At 36.8% G+C, this 20,493-nt stretch overlaps 1 protein-coding gene across 1 annotated transcript in view; it reads left to right on the forward strand.

Moving 5' to 3' along the window:
- LOC102234159 (intersectin-2-like) overlaps window positions 1–20,280 on the forward strand; it is a 50,844-nt gene extending 30,564 nt beyond the window's left edge. The window contains exons 22-40 of the mRNA XM_023331805.1: window positions 560–606; window positions 724–890; window positions 1,232–1,262; window positions 1,527–1,648; window positions 3,045–3,141; window positions 3,231–3,422; window positions 9,765–9,886; window positions 9,986–10,092; window positions 11,624–11,807; window positions 12,361–12,459; window positions 12,545–12,628; window positions 12,713–12,796; window positions 12,874–12,936; window positions 13,506–13,655; window positions 16,678–16,796; window positions 16,875–16,957; window positions 17,042–17,125; window positions 17,206–17,379; window positions 17,957–20,280. Coding sequence (XP_023187573.1) covers window positions 560–606; window positions 724–890; window positions 1,232–1,262; window positions 1,527–1,648; window positions 3,045–3,141; window positions 3,231–3,422; window positions 9,765–9,886; window positions 9,986–10,092; window positions 11,624–11,807; window positions 12,361–12,459; window positions 12,545–12,628; window positions 12,713–12,796; window positions 12,874–12,936; window positions 13,506–13,655; window positions 16,678–16,796; window positions 16,875–16,957; window positions 17,042–17,125; window positions 17,206–17,379; window positions 17,957–18,099 — 2,152 coding nt within the window. The 3' untranslated portion in view covers window positions 18,100–20,280. The remainder of the gene's footprint in view (window positions 1–559; window positions 607–723; window positions 891–1,231; window positions 1,263–1,526; window positions 1,649–3,044; window positions 3,142–3,230; window positions 3,423–9,764; window positions 9,887–9,985; window positions 10,093–11,623; window positions 11,808–12,360; window positions 12,460–12,544; window positions 12,629–12,712; window positions 12,797–12,873; window positions 12,937–13,505; window positions 13,656–16,677; window positions 16,797–16,874; window positions 16,958–17,041; window positions 17,126–17,205; window positions 17,380–17,956) is intronic.
- The last annotated feature ends 213 nt before the right edge of the window (window positions 20,281–20,493 follow it).

Raw genomic sequence — 20,493 nt, forward strand, 5'->3', positions numbered from 1 at the left:
ACTATTGTAGAAAAGGTTGAACAAGCAGCCTGATATAGCCATATCTTTGGTTCACATGCTGTGTTCTGTGGCAGGTTTTAGTTTGTCAATGCCACCACATACAGACACGTCCAGAACCAGAGATGACACCAAGCAATTATTCCTGACTTGGGGAGGAAAAAATCTAGATTGTTGCTCAATGTTTCCATTATAAATGTGTTTTGCTTTTCATTTGGAAATCAAGTTCCAAAAGGAGGGAGGAGTCACATCAGCAAGCACAGACTTTCCCTCTTATTTTTTTTAATTCTTACCAACAATACTAAAGTCAATCAAGTCTTTAGATTAATGTAAGTTGTACTTGCTGTTCTGTGTATAATAAATGTCGGCTGGTACTGAGGATGAATGTTGTGGTGAAACTGAATCTGTAGCTGTTGCTCTTGCTTTACCTGTCAGTCCAGTGTTTGTTCCAAACTTTACTGTTTACTTTAGGAGCTTCTATTTACAGAAGCTTGCTTTCTGTTTAGGATTCATGCAATACAAATGGAAAAGAATAATGAAGGAAGTTTTTCTCTGTTTTTAGACCCAAGAGCTCTACCTCAGATACAGTTGACACCCTTCAGCTTGAAGGTAGAGTAAAACTCAAGTAACTGTGGCTTTATACCATTAACACGGAAAATTGTCATTCTTGTCGCGTCTAACTGCATTATCAGTAGAGAGTATCTATTTTTGTTTTTGTCATTGCAGAGTATGTGGCGCTGTACACGTACGAGTCTCCAGAGCCCGATGATTTGACGTTCTCAGAGGGCGACGTAATCTTGGTGAGCCAGCGAGAAGGAGAGTGGTGGCGCGGGTCGACGGGCGAACACACGGGCGCCTTCCCCAGCAACTATGTCAAACCCAAAGAGGCTGACGTAAGGGCACTCTGCACAAACTCTGAATAATGCTACACGGGTTCAAGACATTTTACATATTCATCATAATTTCTTGCAACGTAGAAATTGTGCTAAAGTAAAAAGGCACAAGAATGATCCCAATAGGTTTGTCATCCTGTGATGGTAACGATAAACTAATTGATAACATTCGCAAACTGAAATACAAAGTGTTTTGTTTTTGATAGCTTTTAAATTTATTTTGAAAAAATTAAAAATAAAGACCATAAAATATAAATATAGAATGTTATCATTATGTGTTCCTTTATTTTGTGTGAATGTTTATGTAGAAGTTAAATTGAAGTTCTTTTTTCTCCTTTTAGACATCAAGTGTATCTGGAAAGAAAAAGCAAGGTAAGCTTTTATGTTTTTCTTGTTTAAGATTTTCGACTTGGTGTCCTTTGACTTTTTATGCAATTACTGCTTATTAAAGCAGTAATTGAGTCAGTGTGCAGTCACAGTAAAAAGAAAGAGCACGTTGAAGACACACGGGTGTACTTTGCTCAATGTTTATTTAACTCAATTTTATTAAGTGTACCATTTTCCTAAGTAACTATGACGAATGGAAATTAAAATCTTGGTCATAAATGTAAAGTTATGATGATGTCATGTGTGCAGAGGTCGCTCAGGTGACCAAAGCCTACAGCTCTTCTAGCCCGGAGCAGCTGAGTCTGGAAAGTGGTCAGCTTATCCTCATTTTCAGCAAGAACCCATCTGGTTGGTGGCTCGGAGAACTTCAGGTGTGTGATAATTATATTTCTAATATTTTTAAACATTCCTCAACACTGTTAACAGATAAGCGTCTTTGTTGATCAATAGCCGTTTGTGTGATAACGAATTACCATTGGCTGGCTCCTTTTAAGTAAATATTAACATTTTCTAAACATAACTTGTTCCACCTTAGCTCACTTCACACAAACAATCATAGCAGCACTATTCTTTCAGTCCCAACATCACCTGTGTTACACCATATTCTGTGACCACTGTATTTTGTGACCGTAGGAGGTTCTATTGCAGTTTTACACTTCGCCATGCTAAAAAATGAAGAAAAAGCAACAAAAGAACAAAGAACAAGTAACATATTACCACTAATAATGTTATGGAAATATACATGGTCACAGAATATTATAGCTCTTATGAGATATTGTGACCACAATGAAACTTATTGTAAAATATTAAATAAAAACCAAACTGTTTCTGCTAACTCTCTTCTTCATCTTCAATATAATAAGTCAATTTTTATTAATGGTATAGGAACTGTTTCAGAAATGCAGAAACAGTTCTTTTACTTACTACAAAGTTACAGTGTGGTAACAATATCTCAAGGTGATGACCATACTGCTAAGATGTTTACTTTTTATTCTTTGTTCAGCGTTTTCTTATTTTTCCTTTAGCGTTAAGCCGAAGTATGGTGTAAAACTGCAACAGCGCCTCCCGCTGTCACAACATACGGCGGTCACAGAATATGGTGCAACACCTGTAACGGTTAACAGCTAGCTGACAGCTAGCTTACTCAAGCTAACAAATACCACTTAACCATTACACACTCAGAGATAAATGGCCAACTTCCCCCATATTAGCATGGATTTAAGCACCGCTATAATTATATTACTAATTTGGCTGTTAACAGATAGATATGAGAGCAACATTGAGGGTTTTCCGTTGTTTAACAGCCGTTAGAGCGCTGAATTTCCGGTGGCTTGCTGAGTCAGGAGTATTCACTGTGGTCGATACGCCCTCTGGTGGCGAACTGCTGCAACTACACGCTCAATTGTCGAAATGCGGCTTGATGAATAATTTTCATATTAAAAGAGAACAGTCTTCAATTTTAAACAAAATAAATAAAAAGGGAGTAGAATTTAATTATTTCCAATATCAGTTTTGTCACATTTTGTGCAGTTGAAGTGATTTCTTTAATACTCTAAGGTAAATCAGTTTGTGTTGACGTGTAATATGTTTCAATAAAGCTTTGCTTCTATCCATTCGCTCTCATAAGAGAAAATATGTGGTTTAACTTCAATATAATAATGTTATTCTTGTAAAAATCCACATGTTCTTTGTGGATACATTTTTCTGCATCCTCTCGGTGATTCAAATTTTGTGATCCGTGTACGTTTTGATCTTCTCTGACTTCAGGCACGCGGCAAGAAACGTCAGAAAGGCTGGTTCCCTTCCGCTCATGTCAAAATATTGGGCTCCAACAGCGGAAAATCCACTCCTGCTCAACAGCCTGGTAAGAAACAACAGCTCTGGATGCGACACCCAAGTAGAATAAATAAAAATTTTCATAAATAATGACTCTTTTCCTTCCTGTTTTCTCAGTCTGCCAAGTGATCGCCGTATACGACTACACAGCGGCCAACCAGGACGAGATGAGCTTCTCTAAAGGGCAACTGATCAATGTTTTAGACAAGAGCAACCCCGACTGGTGGAGGGGAGAGGTTAATGGCGTCACCGGCTTGTTCCCCTTCAATTACGTCCAGATGACCACGGACAACGAACCCAGTCAAAAATGTGAGTAAAACTCAAATTTTTCACAACATGAAAGCAAAGAAGTGTGCATTAAAACTGGGGCTCTTCTTTGATTCTCCATATATCTGAAACTAATCCTAAATCTGCTGATTTATCAAATTTTACCTGTGATCACTAATCATTTCTCATCAGTTCTGCTTTTCTCCTCATTGACCATCCTGTTGTTTCCCTCTTTTCACTTCCTACTTTATTTTATTCCTCCTTTCCTCTCTCTTTCCCTTCCTTTGTCTTTCTCCTTCTAGGGCGGTAGAAAGCGTCTTGCTCTTCCTCTTCTCCTCCTCCAGGCCACAGAGACCCACTATCACACTCTGTTGCTTTGATGGGGCGAAAATCTGGACTTTCTGTCTTCTAATTATTCCACTCTGCAAACTAAACCATTTGAAGGGAAACCAGAAAAGGAGAAATGTCTTCCTTTATATAAATAACGGGAATTGGAATGATTTTTGGCTCACTGTGTTGAATCTCTGGGTTGTTGAAACCTCTGTGCCTTTAATCCTTGCGGTTTTTTTGTGTTTGTTTTCAAATTTTGAACTGGTGTGGCTGAATCTGCAGGAAATTGTGTTAAACGGAGCGATAGTGGGTTTCTGTTGTTTGTCTTTCCTATCTTCTGCTTGTCCTTGTATTCAGATATGTTTCTTTTTTCACATTTTTAGAAGTTTTAAATCTCAAAACAACCTTTAGTAAAGGATTAAAAGATCAAGATTATTTTTTTTAAGTTGGAAAAACATGGGATAGGCATCTTGTTTAGCCATGGATTGTATGTAAAAGATGGACACAGCCTGCTCGCCCCCTGCTGGTCACCAGAAGGAATGCAAACAGCTGCATTCTCTCTAATTGCCAGCAGGGGGCGATCTTGTGTTTGTAAAAAGCCTATGGCCCTTCTCCCACAGCCTTTGACAAAACACGTCATGGAGCCACAGCTGCCATATTTGGTCATTCCTGCTCATTTCTCTGTGTGTTTTCAGAATGAACACTGCCTTGCAAAAGTACTCACTCCTCTTTTGAGCACAAATTTATGCGTTTTATTGGGATTTAATGTGACAAACCAACACAAATTGGTGTATAATTTTCAAGTTAAAGGTAAATTGTTTATGTTTTCCATTTTCTTTTCAAATCAAAAATTTAAGTGTCTCAAATTATATGAGCTTCCTTTTAATAAGACATAAAATTATGGAGAAGTTCAAAGCAGAGTTACGTTATGAGACAATATTCTTAGTAGGGCTGAAACGATTAATCAGATTATGAACTGATGATTGAAATAATTGTCAACTAATTTAGTAATCGAATATTAAGTGGACTATACAAACTGCTGAAATAGCACATTCAGAGTAATAATTAAGACAAAACGTTACAAAATATGTATTAAAATGAAAAAATACCCTCTCTCTGTTAATCTGTTTTACTCAAAACTGACGTGTCTTAATTTTAGCTTTACCTAGTAAAAATCTGTTTAAAAAAACAAATTAATTTAAAAAAACTCTTATTAGGAGCCTTTTGTTATTCAGTTAATAGTGGATTAAACCAAAAGTTAGTCACCAGATCAGTCCTACACTGTATTGATGTTAAATCAAGCAGCTTTTCATATGTAAGAAATTTGTTTTTTTTGCATCATATTCATCCTCTGCTACAAATGACCAAGTGTTTACTATAGAATTTTAGACTAACACATGTTTATTTTCTTATTTAAAAAGCATTTATTCATTAATTTTTAATGTATTCCGAAAATAGTAGGCTTAAGTGAAAAATCTGGAGATTTATTCGCTTAATCGTTAAACTAAGCGATCGATTAATTGGTAACTAAACTAATTTTTAGTTGCAGCTCTAAATCCAAGATGTGAAACCATCATCCAGCCTTAAGCAAATCATAAGCGGCAGAAAATACGTGACTGCAAGGAAGTTTCACTTTAGAGCTACAAGTTCAGATCAAATCATATTTTAAATCCTGCTGAAACTTGTAATTCCTGCCACACCGACACTTTGCGTCCAATCTCATTGAGCCTGAGATATTTCACTGCAAAAACACCAAATCTTACCAACTATTTTAAGTTTAGCTTCTAGTGCAAATATCTTAGTTCACTTGAAATAAGTCAAAACTAACTTACAAGTAAGTCTTTGGCAAGATATAGATGCTTGTTTTAAGTGAATAATTCCTTAATATTGGTTAAAAAGTACTAGTTCCATTGGTAGATAAAGTTACTTATAACAAGACAAATTTCCCATGGTATAAGTGAAATAATCTGCCAATGGAACAAGTACTTTTTTAACTAATATTAAGAAATTATTTACTTATAACGAGCTTCCATATCTCACTGATAAGTAATACAAAGTAATTAACGTGGAAGGCTAAATATGTACGCCTCACTTTTTAGATAGTTTTAATTAATTAAGACTCTGATTTGTTATTTTCCTTCCACTTTATATTTCTGCACTACATTGTGTTGTAAAATCCCACTAAAATACACCGAAATATTCCTGTAACAGTTCAAAATGTGGAAAGTCTTGTGAAAACTAATGCGAGGCATTGTGGAAAAGCTTAGAATCCCAAACGGCGTCTCTGATTCAAGGTTGTTTTTTTTCCCCCGCTGTCTTGGCTTTCTTTTACAGACAAGCATTGATGCAGCTTTGTGACATCTCCTGGTTCAGAGGCGCCCTTTGACCCCCCACATTCTCTTCCGTTCCTTACTAACGAGACGGCTATAAACACCAAAGGTTCTTCAGTCGCACCTTGAGCAGACTGTGTGAAAAGGCCAGTCAGAAAAGGACTTTTCTTCTCTCCCAAATCTGTGAATCTCACTATCTCCAAGTGCAGGATTTAAGTATTCCTAAACTCTTATCTTATGATTGTCTTTTTGCAAACAATGAACAAATATAGATTAAAAGTAACGGTGAAGTGGATGGGGCTTTTTGTGGACCAAATTCAGTCAGTGATTAAGGTAGTAGAAGCCTAAATTCAAATTAATACTGAAAGAAAGGGATGTTGTTGTGGCCGCGTCCATCTTTTATGTACTCTGTGGTTATGAAACGTGTGTTTTTCTTCTTTGGTTTCTCATGTAACATTTGCTTGTGTTTAGATTTAATGCCAATGAAACTCATTTGGGTCACAGATTTAAAAATATATATATATATTTAAAAGCCATAAGTGGTGTTGGTATTGCTGTTACAAACAGAAAGATGTGTTTATCCTACACCACTACAGGGATTTAACTATTTTCCTGCTGCTCTTATAGATTTTCTTGAGATGTATGAATTCAGAAACTGCACTTGTGATTAATACTTTGCAGCAGACATAAAAAATCTTCACATCCTCTTAAAATGCCGGCTCCGACCAAGATTAATCATTTCAGACCTTTTTCCATCTTTAATGTGACATTTTTCACAAATCAACTAAAATCTGTTGGAGAGAAAAAACCTGTTTCTATAGGTTTTCACACTCTGGACATGATGTACAACCAGCAGAGGTTTCTGTTTACGACTTGGACCTCCGTAAGGTCTGTGGGTTAAAAGACGAAAGTCTTTTCTTTTACAGAAAATATCCAGGCCTGTCTAAAACATCCTAAAAACAACTCTACACACCACCAACAGAGCTGGAATTTGTTTATTAAATCTTTTGTCTCCATAAGCCGCATGCAATTAGGCTTTAGATTCCTGCATTTTTTTTTTTTTTATTGCTCGGGTTCATTGCTAAACAAAGTAGACGCCACCTACTGGAGAAGCTCAGAAATGCACCCTTCGGTTTGGCAAAGATTTAAAGATTCTTACTTACATTTATAAGTCGCATTCAATAGCCAGTACGCCATTACCTAGCAACCCCACCCGAGCTCAGCCTGTCACCTCGCAACCCCACCCGAGCTCAGCCTGTCACCTCGCAACCCCACCCGAGCTCAGCCTGTCACCTCGCAACCCCACCCGAGCTCAGCCCGTCACCTAGCAACCCCACCCGAGCTCAGCCCGTCACCTAGCAACCCCACCTGAGCTCAGCCCGTCACCTAGCAACCCGCGCTGAGCTCCAGAACGTTTATATCAAAACTACTGATATAAACTTCTAGTGGGAATAGTTTCAAGTGGCTTTTGTGTTGTGAGATTTCGAGATGAGTTTAAAAAAGTCTGTTTCGTGTCAAAAGAGAAGCAATCCTAATAGTTGCAATAAAGTATTTTATTAGCTTGAGGCCTACAAAGACAAAAAAACATTACAATAGTTTATTTATTTTTTTCAAATGGTCATTTGCCAATTGAGTATTTTACTCAGATTCTGTCATATAGATCCAAATTTCATACAAGAAATAAACAGTTTATGATTTTTTTCCAGGAGGTTAAATGTTATATCATACATCTCACAAGTGGAAGGAAAAATTATTTTTCAATTACCTGTTTTTACATTCCTTAAAAGGGAAGTTGTATACACTGATCTGGGTGTTTTATTATGACATTTACAGAAAAATGTCATAGTAAACATACTTTGTGAAGCATAGTGGTGGCAGAATCATGTCCTGTGTTACTTTTCTTCAAATGGAGTTTGTGTTTTCAAAGTGGACAGTCGTAAATATGAGCCGGTTTTGGACCAAAACCTTTTGGATGTTTTAGTTTCAGTTCCATCAAATGTCAAAATCAGTTTTATTGAAAAAGGTTTCAAATTAATTATGATGGTCTTATGTTTTCCAGAACACTAAAACCTACCTTTTATCAAGTTTATTCACGTTTTTGACTGCACTGTCCTATTGATCAACAATTACCAAAACATTACTGTGTGATGCAAACAAAGAGAAACTCAGGTTGTTGCATTTCTTTTTAAATGAGATGAAACTGTAGTGAATGTATTGATACGAAGCTGCTGATTGTGTTAGAAATTCAGAGCTTTTAGCAGAACAAATAATGGCGAAGGTGTTAGTATTTTCTGGTGCTGGTCGGTGTAACTACTTTTGCAAATCTGCCTGATACTGAATATTTTTTCTGATTCTCAATAAATAAATAAAGGGTTATTTGAGACAATGCTTCAGTCAAGTATTTTTCTCAAGCATGTTTTTTCATCTTCAGAAATCTTTACTGTGTTTGTGTTTCTACCATAAATGTGATTTAGGTGACCTCATAAATATATTTTTTTCTCAATCATTTCTGAATTTTTCCCAAATGGATAAAAATGTTTTCCCGTTTTTAACACACCTTTCTACGTTTTCTAGGAAACATTTGTAAAAATAATTTTGTTTTTTCCCGGTTTTCAAGCTTTTTCAAGGTGGAAAAGCAGAAAAACGTTTAGCCTGTATCGTCTCTAAACAGGCCAGTGAGTAAAGAGGGAAAGGAGGAATTTCTCTTACTGTTTTGGTACAAACAGATTTCAGAGCGACGAGGAGATAAGAGCTCAGACGAGACAGGCAGGAGACGAACAGAGAGGAAGCTGTAAAACCTGAGCAGAGAGAGTCGGTGGTAGAAATGGCTTCAGACGGCAGATTTCAGTTTTTAAGGCTTTGGGATGAGGAAGAGGAAGAGTTTAGGGAGGAAGAGGAAAGAAATAACTCTGTTGGTGAGGAGCAGCCACTTTGTTTGGGAATCTCACAATGGCACAGGTGTGATCTTTTAGATGGTAAGTCTGAATTTGCTGATTGAAAATTTCTGTCCTTTTTTTTTCTTTTCTCATTCCTTTAAAAATTGAACATTTTTGTACTTCCATTTGAGTCTCAACTGCTTCTAAAAACAGTCAGAGCGCTTAAAAAAACTTCCAGCTGTTTTCTGACAATAAGTTACTTTTTTGTTTTGGTGCCTGGAAAATGAGCCTTTTTAATATCCTATTTAAATGTGATTATTAAGTCACATTTTTTGGGCACTACGCTGTTGCCTAGCAACCCCAACCAATCCCAGCCCGTTATCTAGCAACACAAGCTGAGCTCCAGAATGTTTTTACACGCTGTACAATGGCTGCTGGAAAAGACAAGTGTTTTGTTGTCTTCCTGCATTCTTGTTGTTTGTGCAGGAGGCTCCACGTCTGCTTTTCAGAGATGCACGGTTGTATAATTGCACATCTGTTTCACGTGCGAGTGTAAACGCTGAGTTTGGATTGAGACCCTAAAACATTTCATTCAGAAAGAAACTCACAACAGGCAGAACTGATCAGACTAAAATCTGTTGATCTCAGAACGATTTTCTTAAAAAGAAATGTGATGAACATGTTTTGTTTAACCCATAGATCTAAACTAACCAGTTCAAGGAAGCATAAAGGTCACCTTTAAGAAAGTTTCGGAAATGAGCTGTTGAATTTCTCGTCTTAAAATCAGAAGCTTTAAGCTGCCCACCGTTTGTGGCTGAAATGTTGAGATTGTTGCTCCTGTCCTGCAGGGTGTTCAGACCCAACCAGCCTGGACTCTCTCAGCCCCCAGGAGAAGAAGAGGCAGGGGTACATCCACGAGCTGATAGAGGCGGAGGAGAGATATGTGGAGGACCTGCAGGTTGTACTGGATGTAAGTTAATGAAAGTAGCACAAATAAAACATGACAAAACATTTGCTTTGCTCTTCATTTCATTTCTGCACATTCATCTTATTGCTGCCTTGGTTGCAGGTTTTCTACAAGCCGATGTCTGAGTCGCGGCGGCTGAATGATGCAGAGATGGCCATGATCTTCGTCAACTGGAGGGAGCTTCTGGCCTGCAACAGTAAACTCGTGAAGTAAATATCATCTGGTGGAGCGAACAGAACCAGAAACCGATGAAGTATTCAGCGTTTAAAAAAATAATGTTTTAAACAACTTTGTGGCAACACCTCTTGGCCTGCTTTTGTTTTTTTCTAATGAAAACCTGATATTTGTAATGAGTCCCCTGATCCAACACTTTGTAGAACCATCTGCTGGACTTTGACTAGGCCAGAAAAACAGCTTTGAGCAAGTTGCTAAAATTTGGACTGCATTTCACAACATTTGGTGGATTTTTAGAATGTTTTTATAGGAAACTTTTATCAAAATAGTTTTCAAGATTGTAGAAAAAGCAACAAAAAAAAACGAGTAAATTTTTATGCAATGCCATTTCCTTTCCCTCATTTTTAATTAATTTATTTTTAAATGTCTACAGTCTGTTGAAAGTGACATCATCAGTGATTAATAGATAGATTTGATTACAGACTCATAGTCCAGATCACATAAACAAGGAAGAATAAGAATAGATACAAATTCAAAATAGAATATACTTTATTGATCCCCAGGGGGAAATTGCTCATTCGTTGACAAGCTACTCCATCTACGGCAGGGCTGTCCAACTCATTTTTGTTTTGGACCTAAACAAGATCATGGATTCTCTTAAAAGGCCGGTGGTGCCAGAAAGTATTGATAAAACCAGCGAACAAACCTTTAAAATATTAATAAATTCTTTAAATTACTTTATATTGACAATTTTTTCACATTGATCAGTCCTTCCAGGGTTTTGTGATTATTTGCAATAAAAATTAAATATCTGTGGTGGTTACTTAGAAACATTTGCGGTAATTACACACACGTTTGACAGTAAATGCAACTTCTTTTTTTCTTCGCTGTAATGATCATGGACTATAATTTGACATCAATTAAGGCTGAGGCGGCTGTTTAGTACAAGTTGGAATCACTTAAACCCGATGATTTTTATCATATTTGCCAAAAACTCTGCACTAAATTTACAGTTATGCATTAGCGCGAAAAAGTGCGGGAGTTTGACACGTGATCTAAGTGTTAAATATGAATAATACAAATATAACCACAAGATATAAAGTTTATATCTGTTGTAAGATATATAAACTTACAAGAGATATAAGTTTATATATCTTATCAGAGATATATAAACTTGTAAGGTATATATACATCACTTACACATCATTATAAGTGATGTGTGTGTGTATATATATATATACTGTGTATATATATATATATATATAAGTGATGTAAGTAATTCAATACGACTGAATTTAAATACATAAATAACATTGAAACATGCAAATATGTTAATCTAAAAACAATCTATAAATGAGTGCAGAGAAAATTAGATTTAAGTTACTCAGACTTGGGCATTGTAAAAAAAAAAAAGAAAAGACTAACCTTTTAGGAATCAATCATATTCATGAATACTTTTTGCACATTTCTGGATGCTATCTAAGCTGATAATAATATAAAAGTTAACCATAAAAGCTGCATATTTTATTACATTTAAGTTTAAAATGGATCATATGTTGTGTTCAGGGCTCTCCTTGGTCGGAAGAAAACCACGGGGGACAACATGCCGGTTCAGAGGATCGGAGACATCCTGGCCTCTGAGTTGTCCCACATGCAGCCTTACATCAGCTTCTGCTCGTCCCAGTTCAACGGCGCTGCGCTGCTCCAGACCCGCACCGACAACGAGCCAGAATTCAAGGCATTCCTCAAGGTAGGAGGAAGAGGACGAAAAACGAAATGAGGAAAGACGGGAAGAGGTCAGGAATCCTTTGGAGCAGAGGAAACGTTTCCACTGAGGGATCTGAGATTTAATCTGTGTGGCCCAACAGAGCTAACCCAGAAATTTATAGAGTTAAATAGTATTTATTTTCTAGTTTTACAGAGCCCCTTTGGGTAGTTGATAAAACCCATTTACAAACTGATAAAATATTAATAAATAAACGTCTCTGCATTCGAAATGTTGTCACAATGATGAAACATAGTCAATAAAATGAAAGGCAGCAGAAAGAAGAAAAAAAATCTCATATCAGCCCCCCTTTAATATATTTAAACAAAATGGATGTACAAAAAACAAAAACAACATTCAGATGGATTCACATTATTCTGTTTCACATTTATTCAAAGAACTAACTTTTACCTTTTATTATTGTGACTGTATACAAAATTTGCCAATTTAAAAGGTAATGAAAAAGAAAACATTCCTCAGGGATCCATATAACGTTTTTGAAAGCTACGTTGGCTAACGTTGCCTTTTTTCTGTCCAGAAAATCGCGACAGACTACAGGTGTAAAGGCATGCCGCTGTCCAGCTTCCTGCTGAAGCCGATGCAGCGGATCACTCGCTACCCGCTGCACATTAAAAACGTAGGTCGTCCAGTTAGTGCCCTGAAGCAGTCTCTCTGTGACCCGTATGTTGCTGTTCGTTAAAGATGATCTTCGGTGTGTGTAGATCCTGGAGTGCACAGCAGAGGGCCATCCTGACCGCGGCCAGCTGAAAGAGGCTCTGGAGAAAGCGGAGGAACTCTGTCAGCAGGTTCTTCAGCTTTTAATCTCATTAATATGCTGCTGCTTTTTCTTCTGGATGAAACGGCGACCAGACGTTTTTGTTTCTGTCCAGGTGAACGAAGGCGTCAGGGAGAAGGAGAACTCTGACAGGCTGGAGTGGATCCAGAACCACGTACAATGTGACGGCGCTATGGAGGTAATGAGCGTTAAGCACTCATAAACTCATAAGAGATTATAATAAAAAAGATTAATTAATCTTCTCTCTTCTCACAGCATTTGGTGTTTAACTCTCTGACAAACTGTTTGGGCCCCAGAAAACTGCTGCACAGCGGAAAGGTGAGCGAATCTGAATCAATAAAAGTTGATCTGCATGTTCTGAAAGTTTAACAATTTAAATGTTTTTTTTTATGTAATAAATGATAAATAATAAATGACAAGGTAAAAAAAATCTTTAAATATAAGCATTTACAATTTTCTTTAATATATTTTTTAAAACCTTAATACATTTAACTCTAATAAAAAAATCTGAACATCCCTAAAGCAACAAAAAATATATAATGAAATTTTTTCCACAACAGTTTCAGACATAAATTTCCATAGCAAATGTTAAATATATTAAGTTGTAAATGAACACATTACTTTATGTTCGGATAAATGAAGGATCAAAAATTGCTTCTTTTCTGTTAGTCTCAGAGTTGCAGTTTTTGGAAAATTCTAAAAATAAATGTAATTTGGCAAATTTGAGGAATATTCAACCCAAAATGGATTGAAAATAAAACTGGAATGGTACAAATTGTCCCTTTGCGGTCTTTTAAAATGCGTTTTTATTCTAACAAGTAGATTTTCTTGTCTTTTCAAACAGTAATTTAATTGTTTTTTAATTATCTAATGTGTCTATTTTTCAGATGTACAAGGCAAAAAGCAGCAAGGAGCTCTGGGCTTTCCTTTTCAACGACTTCCTGCTTTTAACTCATGCTGCCAAACAGTTCACCTCTTCTGGGCCTGACAAGCTGTTCAGCAAGAGGAACAATGTCCAGCTCAAGATGTACAAACCAGTAAGAAACCTCCACAGAAACCAGTTTCATTTTTAAACATCCACCAATCAGAAGTGTGTGCCCAGTTTCTTCAATCTCTGCAGAGTTTTGAGCTGCTGAAGATGGAAAAACGAAACGATCGATTGATCGATCGAATTAATCATTTAAATTGTGAACTAATTTAGTAATCGATTAATTAACTGTATACAGACTCAAAGAACATCCCAATTGCAGAAAAAACAACAGAGCAGCAATTTAACCAAACCTTTGTAAATATGTCTGACCCAGAAATGGATTAATTTGCATATTTACCATATTTCTAATATTATTTAAAAAGGCTTAAATAGAAACTCTGCAGTCTGTTAACTTTCTTTTAATCTGATTAATCATCAGAATAATCAATAACTAAAATAATCAATAGTTATAGCCGTAGTAAAAACAGCATTTTTTAGCCTTTCAACCTGTTTGGTTGTTGATTTTCACATTTAACGGTGTTGGCATCACCCAGGATCCTCCGCAGTGTTGAATTGTTTTCTTTAATCTGGTGAATTAAATGGACTGATTTTGCAGTGTCTTCTTCAAAAGGTTGCAATCAAAGTTACCAGCTTTATTTTTGCAATAATAACATGCTCTTACAATGAATTTGAAATTTCTGGACGAGACAGAAAAAAAAAAGAATATTATCACTTAAAGTGCAAATAAGGTTTTCAAATATCTTCTTGAAATAGAAACTTTAACAGTACAAAAGAAGAACTCAAATAAAACTTAACCAAAACAAAAAGTCACAACAAAATAAAACTAAACTATAAAGATAACTCAAACTCTGATAACTCTGCCTCTGGCAGCCTCTGTTGTAGTGAACAGTAAAATAATTTTATTTATATAGCATATTTTCATCAACAAGGTAGTTCAAACGTTTACATGAATTAGAAGGAAAAGAAAAGCAACAAACCAAAAGAAAGACAAAAACATAAAGGTACATGTTTGTTCCCCATGTTTAAAAACATTTACAAACTAGTTGGGGTTTCTCTGGATCTTAAGTTTGTTCTGGATTAGAGAGGTAAAAAACTAAATGCTGGTTCCAGATGTTCTGGATGAGTTCTAGATGTGTATAAAACTAAATGTTGGTTCCAGATGTTCTGGATGAGTTCTAGGTGTGTATAAAACTAAATGTTGGTTCCAGTTGTTCTGGATGAGTTCTAGGTGTGTATAAAACTAAATGTTGGTTCCAGTTGTTCTGGATGAGTTCTAGATGTGTATAAAACTAAATGTTGGTTCCAGATGTTCTGGATGAGTTCTAGATGTGTATAAAACTAAATGTTGGTTCCAGATGTTCTGGATGAGTTCTGGATGTGTATAAAACTAAATATTGGTTCCAGATGTTCTGGGTGAGTTCTGGATGTGTATAAAACTAAATGTTGGTTCCAGATGTTCTGGATGAGTTCTAGATGTGTATAAAACTAAATGTTGGTTCCAGATGTTCTGGGTGAGTTCTGGATGTGTATAAAACTAAATGTTGGTTCCAGATGTTCTGGATGAGTTCTAGGTGTGTATAAAACTAAATGTTGGTTCCAGATGTTCTGGGTGAGTTCTGGATGTGTATAAAACTAAATGTTGGTTCCAGATGTTCTGGGTGAGTTCTGGATGTGTATAAAACTAAATGTTGGTTCCAGATGTTCTGGATGAGTTCTAGGTGTGTATAAAACTAAATGTTGGTTCCAGTTGTTCTGGATGAGTTTTAGATGTGTATAAAACTAAATGTTGGTTCCAGTTGTTCTGGATGAGTTCTAGGTGTGTATAAAACTAAATGTTGGTTCCAGTTGTTCTGGATGAGTTCTAGATGTGTATAAAACTAAATGTTGGTTCCAGATGTTCTGGATGAGTTCTAGATGTGTATAAAACTAAATGTTGGTTCCAGATGTTCTGGATGAGTTCTGGATGTGTATAAAACTAAATGTTGGTTCCAGATGTTCTGGGTGAGTTCTGGATGTGTATAAAACTAAATGTTGGTTCCAGATGTTCTGGATGAGTTCTAGATGTGTATAAAACTAAATGTTGGTTCCAGATGTTCTGGGTGAGTTCTGGATGTGTATAAAACTAAATGTTGGTTCCAGATGTTCTGGATGAGTTCTAGGTGTGTATAAAACTAAATGTTGGTTCCAGTTGTTCTGGGTGAGTTCTAGATGTGTATAAAACTAAATGTTGGTTCCAGATGTTCTGGGTGAGTTCTGGATGTGTATAAAACTAAATGTTGGTTCCAGATGTTCTGGGTGAGTTCTGGATGTGTATAAAACTAAATGTTGGTTCCAGATGTTCTGGATGAGTTCTAGGTGTGTATAAAACTAAATGTTGGTTCCAGTTGTTCTGGATGAGTTCTAGATGTGTATAAAACTAAATGTTGGTTCCAGTTGTTCTGGATGAGTTCTAGATGTGTATAAAACTAAATATTGGTTCCAGATGTTCTGGGTGAGTTCTGGATGTGTATAAAACTAAATGTTGGTTCCAGATGTTCTGGGTGAGTTCTGGATGTGTATAAAACTAAATGTTGGTTCCAGATGTTCTGGATGAGTTCTAGGTGTGTATAAAACTAAATGTTGGTTCCAGTTGTTCTGGATGAGTTCTAGATGTGTATAAAACTAAATGTTGGTTCCAGTTGTTCTGGATGAGTTCTAGGTGTGTATAAAACTAAATGTTGGTTCCAGTTGTTCTGGATGAGTTCTAGATGTGTATAAAACTAAATATTGGTTCCAGATGTTCTGGATGAGTTCTAGATGTGTATAAAACTAAATGTTGGTTCCAGATGTTCTGGATGAGTTCTAGATGTGTAAAAAACTAAATGTTGGTTCTCCATGTTTGATTCTTGCTTTGTGTTGCTAAGTAACAAACTAACAGGAGTTTCTCTTGGTCTTGCTCCAATATTGAGCTAAATGTTGGTCTAAAGTAATAAACACTCCACCGTTTATAAAAGTAGTGAACTAAACAGACAGACCAGGCGAAGAAATGAGACATTAGAAAGTGGAAACCCGTTTCCTGTTCTCCACAGCCTGTTCTGCTGAACGAGGTTCTAGTGAAGCTTCCGGATCCCTCCAGCGACGAGCCCATCTTCCACATCTCCCACATCGACAAAGTCTACATGCTGCGGACCGACAACATCAACGAGCGGTAGCTGCTCACCAGCTAGCATCACTCTGATAAACTCAGCAGATTCAGTGTTTTCACAAACTCTCTGTGTGTCGTCAGGACTTCCTGGGTTCAGAAGATAAAAGTGGCTTCGGAGGAGTTCATCGATACTGAGAAGAGGAAGAGGGAAAAGGTTTATCAAGGTTGGTCATTCGGAGCGGCCATGTTTGGCTCTGCTGTGTTTTGGTCTGAGTTAAACGTCAAAACCGTCAAACGTGTGTTTGCAGCTCGTTCTATAAAGGGCACTGGAATTGGCAGACTCCTCGTCACCATCCTGGAAGCCACCGAGCTCAAAGCAGCAAAACCCAACGGTGAGTCTCCTTCTCCTCATCTCCCTGCTTCACGTTCCCGTTCTCCTTACAGACTCGTCGTATTTCTTTGTTTCCTGCAGGTAAAAGCAACCCGTACTGCGAGGTGACCATGGGCGCTCAGACTTTCACGTCCAGGACGATCAACGACACCCTGAACCCAAAATGGAGCTTCAACTGTCAGTTCCACATCAGAGATCTCTACCAAGACGTCCTCTGCATCACCATCTCTGAAAGAGACCAGTTTTCACCAGATGGTTAGCTGCAAACCGAATCCTTTCACCTTTTGGTTAAATACTGCAGTATTTACCCGCTTCTGATGTCTAAAATCCAATCAGAGCAGCACGACTCCTGGCTTATTTCTGCCTTTTAACTCAACTTAACAGCCTTTAATTTTATGAAACGATGCCTTATAAACCAGATTGCCTTGCATATTGTTCTGGAGTGAAACAGTGCCCTTTATTTGATTAATATGGATTTATTCTGGCTGTGCTTACTGACCTTGAAGTGGGTTTGTGTGGCTCTGTCAAAATGTTTTAGTTACATTACGGCTACCGTAGTCAGCAGCGTCGCGGAGTAATACGTACTGGGCTTTGACTGACTGACTATTGCGACTGTTTTGTTTCGCTTAATGTGCCTTATAGTCCAGTGCGCTTTACTTATGAATAAGATTAAAAAAAGACCGTTCATTTGCCTTACAATCTAGTCCCTCGTATAGCGCAGAAAATACAGTACTTCATGTTGGTTTATCACATAAAATCCCAATAAAAGACGTTAAAGTTTTTCTGATGTTGTTTTTTTTGACGCGCCACCGTTCCGTTTCTCTCTCCTCAGGGTTCCTTGGGCGGACGGAGGTTCCCGTGGCAACCATCAAGAAGGAGCTGGAGAACAAGGGACCGGTGACGCGGCGTCTTCTTCTGCACGAAGTCCCGACCGGGGAGGTGTGGGTCCGACTCGACCTGCAGCTTTTCAAATAGCAAAGGGACGCAAAGAAGAACTGTCCTTCTCAGAAACTTACCAAAGACGACAAAAAGCAGAAAAGCCCTGGACTGGTTTATATACAACGCCTTAAAAATGCAAAACTAACCTGAACTAATACCTCTGACGCTGCCGCCCAGTCCTCTGGATCGGCCGTCATCTGTATCCAGCAAAAATAGGAGTTTTTGTTTCTACTTTTCCTCCTGATTAAGGAAAGCAAGAGTTTCTATCAAACAAATGCTTCCTAATCAGAGGACAACCTTTTGTTTTATTTTTTTAAACGGTTAAATCAGTGAAATTACCTGTAATTTTTGTACTTCTCTGTTACAAAAGTTGGGTTTTATTCTCCCTTTGCCAAATCTTCTCATCCGATTCCAGCCATTGAGTTCATGATCAAGTAGTTTTATTCCAGCTGTCAGGTCACTAGTATGTTAAAGTTTTAATATTTTATTTTTTTCCTGAGGAGAAGCCGACTCGCGCTGTTCGACTCGTCTTCATCAGAAGCGTCACAAACGACGGACGACAGATGACGGACGGCAGCGTGAAACGCCTCTGACAGCGGGGCGAGAAATTTCAGTTTGTCGCTCTCTTCTCCGCTGGGTTTACTAAAGTAGGCAGAAGATCTCAGGACTCGATGTTTTGAGGTCATTTCCTGTTTTCTGGTGTGTTTATATCAACATATGTGTGAAGTTTAAGGATTCCCACGTGGGGAGAAGTTGATGAAACAATGATGGAGGCTTTGATTTTTGGAGTTAATTTAGGGAAATGTCACTTTAAGACTTGAGTTGTTCAGATAAGATCATTCTTCTTTGCTTTTTTCAATCAAAGCCAAATAACTTTAATGAATTCATAAGACGCCGACCTCTTCCTGTGTTACTCTTACAGATTCGGGATTTAAGGAGGATAACAGTTTAAGGTGGCACAAATGAATTATTACTAATTGATCCCTCTGCTCCTGTTTAAACGTCTGTGGCTTCAGGAGTCAAATTCAGCAAACATTCTACAGTCTATGGAAGCCCTGTAGGGACATTTGTATGTTTTTAGGGCTCTGACCAGATTTTTCTTTTCTTCTCGTTATCAGCCAGTGTGAAAAAAAAACTGTTTTGGTTGCAATATTTTTATTATTTTTCTGTTTAGAAAAGAAATTATAATTTATTCTAATTATAATTTATAATTAGAATGAAAGTAATTATACATTAGAAGAATCTATAACAATTCTAATTTATAGAATAATTGTATTCTATAAATATACCATCCTTGTAAATCTAAATTTAAATTGGAATGAATCACAAATAAGGATAATTAATACTCTTATTATTAATGAGTGGAAGCTCTTATTCTTACCATAATTGATACTAGTAATGCTGGCATTAATGTATTATTATTGAGGATAATTGATCCTGTTTACATAATCAGTGATAACTTTGTACAATATTACTGATGGGATTTAATACTATTAATAATAATATAATAATACATTCTGTAAAAGCAAATAAAGAATAAAAAAAATTAGATCAGCTCTTAAAAATAAAAAAAAGAGAAATTGTAACTATTAAAGTCAAACACAAAAGGAAAAATGCCCAGACATAATTATTATTTGCTTTGTCTCTTTTGATCAAAACTCACTTTATTTCATTCAAATAAAAAAATATTTCCTTTCATAAATGCTTTTCTTATTTGGACTCATAAAGTTAGAAGAAAAAACTCAATTAGAATCAAATAAATTGATCACCCTTCAGGTCTTCCATACATTTGCCTTGATTTATTTTCTCCTAAATACAAACAGACTTTTAATTTATTTCTTTATTTATGCGCGTGACTATCTGGAGGCCTTTTCTGCACCGTCAGCTGGTTCGAGTCGATGAAACCTGTTGATGCCGTTTTATCTGGTAGAAGTCTGACCTGCTGCATGTTCTTTCAGTTTTGTCCCGTCCAGTCGGTTTGTTTTAACGTGTCGTATTAACAGATGTTTTTCGAACTCCTAGAAAATGTGTTACTTGACGTGATTATGTCTTATCTGTATATTGGTGGTAAAGTTGTCCAGAGTTTTAGTTTTTATTTTCCGTTTAGTCTGCGATGGCTGCCGCAGTGACTCACTAACACAGTGTTTTGGCCTTCACACGACACTGAATCAGGTTTTTAGAAGGCAGAATAAAGACATTAAAGCTGATAAAACCGTGGGATTTCTGACTGATGGTGTGTAACAATAGATACACAATTTTTAATATTGCTTTACAACATTAAAAAACTACCACATAGAAAAGTAAGCCATAGAAACTTTGAGTCTGAGGAAAGTTGAAACAATAAATCTATTTATGCAAACATTTAGCAAATAAAATAAATTAACCGAGCAAAAGCAGAAAAAAGGTCTTTGTATTGAATGTGAATGTCTG

Source organism: Xiphophorus maculatus, chromosome 4 (genome assembly GCF_002775205.1).
Source record: "Xiphophorus maculatus strain JP 163 A chromosome 4, X_maculatus-5.0-male, whole genome shotgun sequence".
NCBI classification, from domain to species: Eukaryota; Metazoa; Chordata; class Actinopteri; order Cyprinodontiformes; family Poeciliidae; genus Xiphophorus; species Xiphophorus maculatus.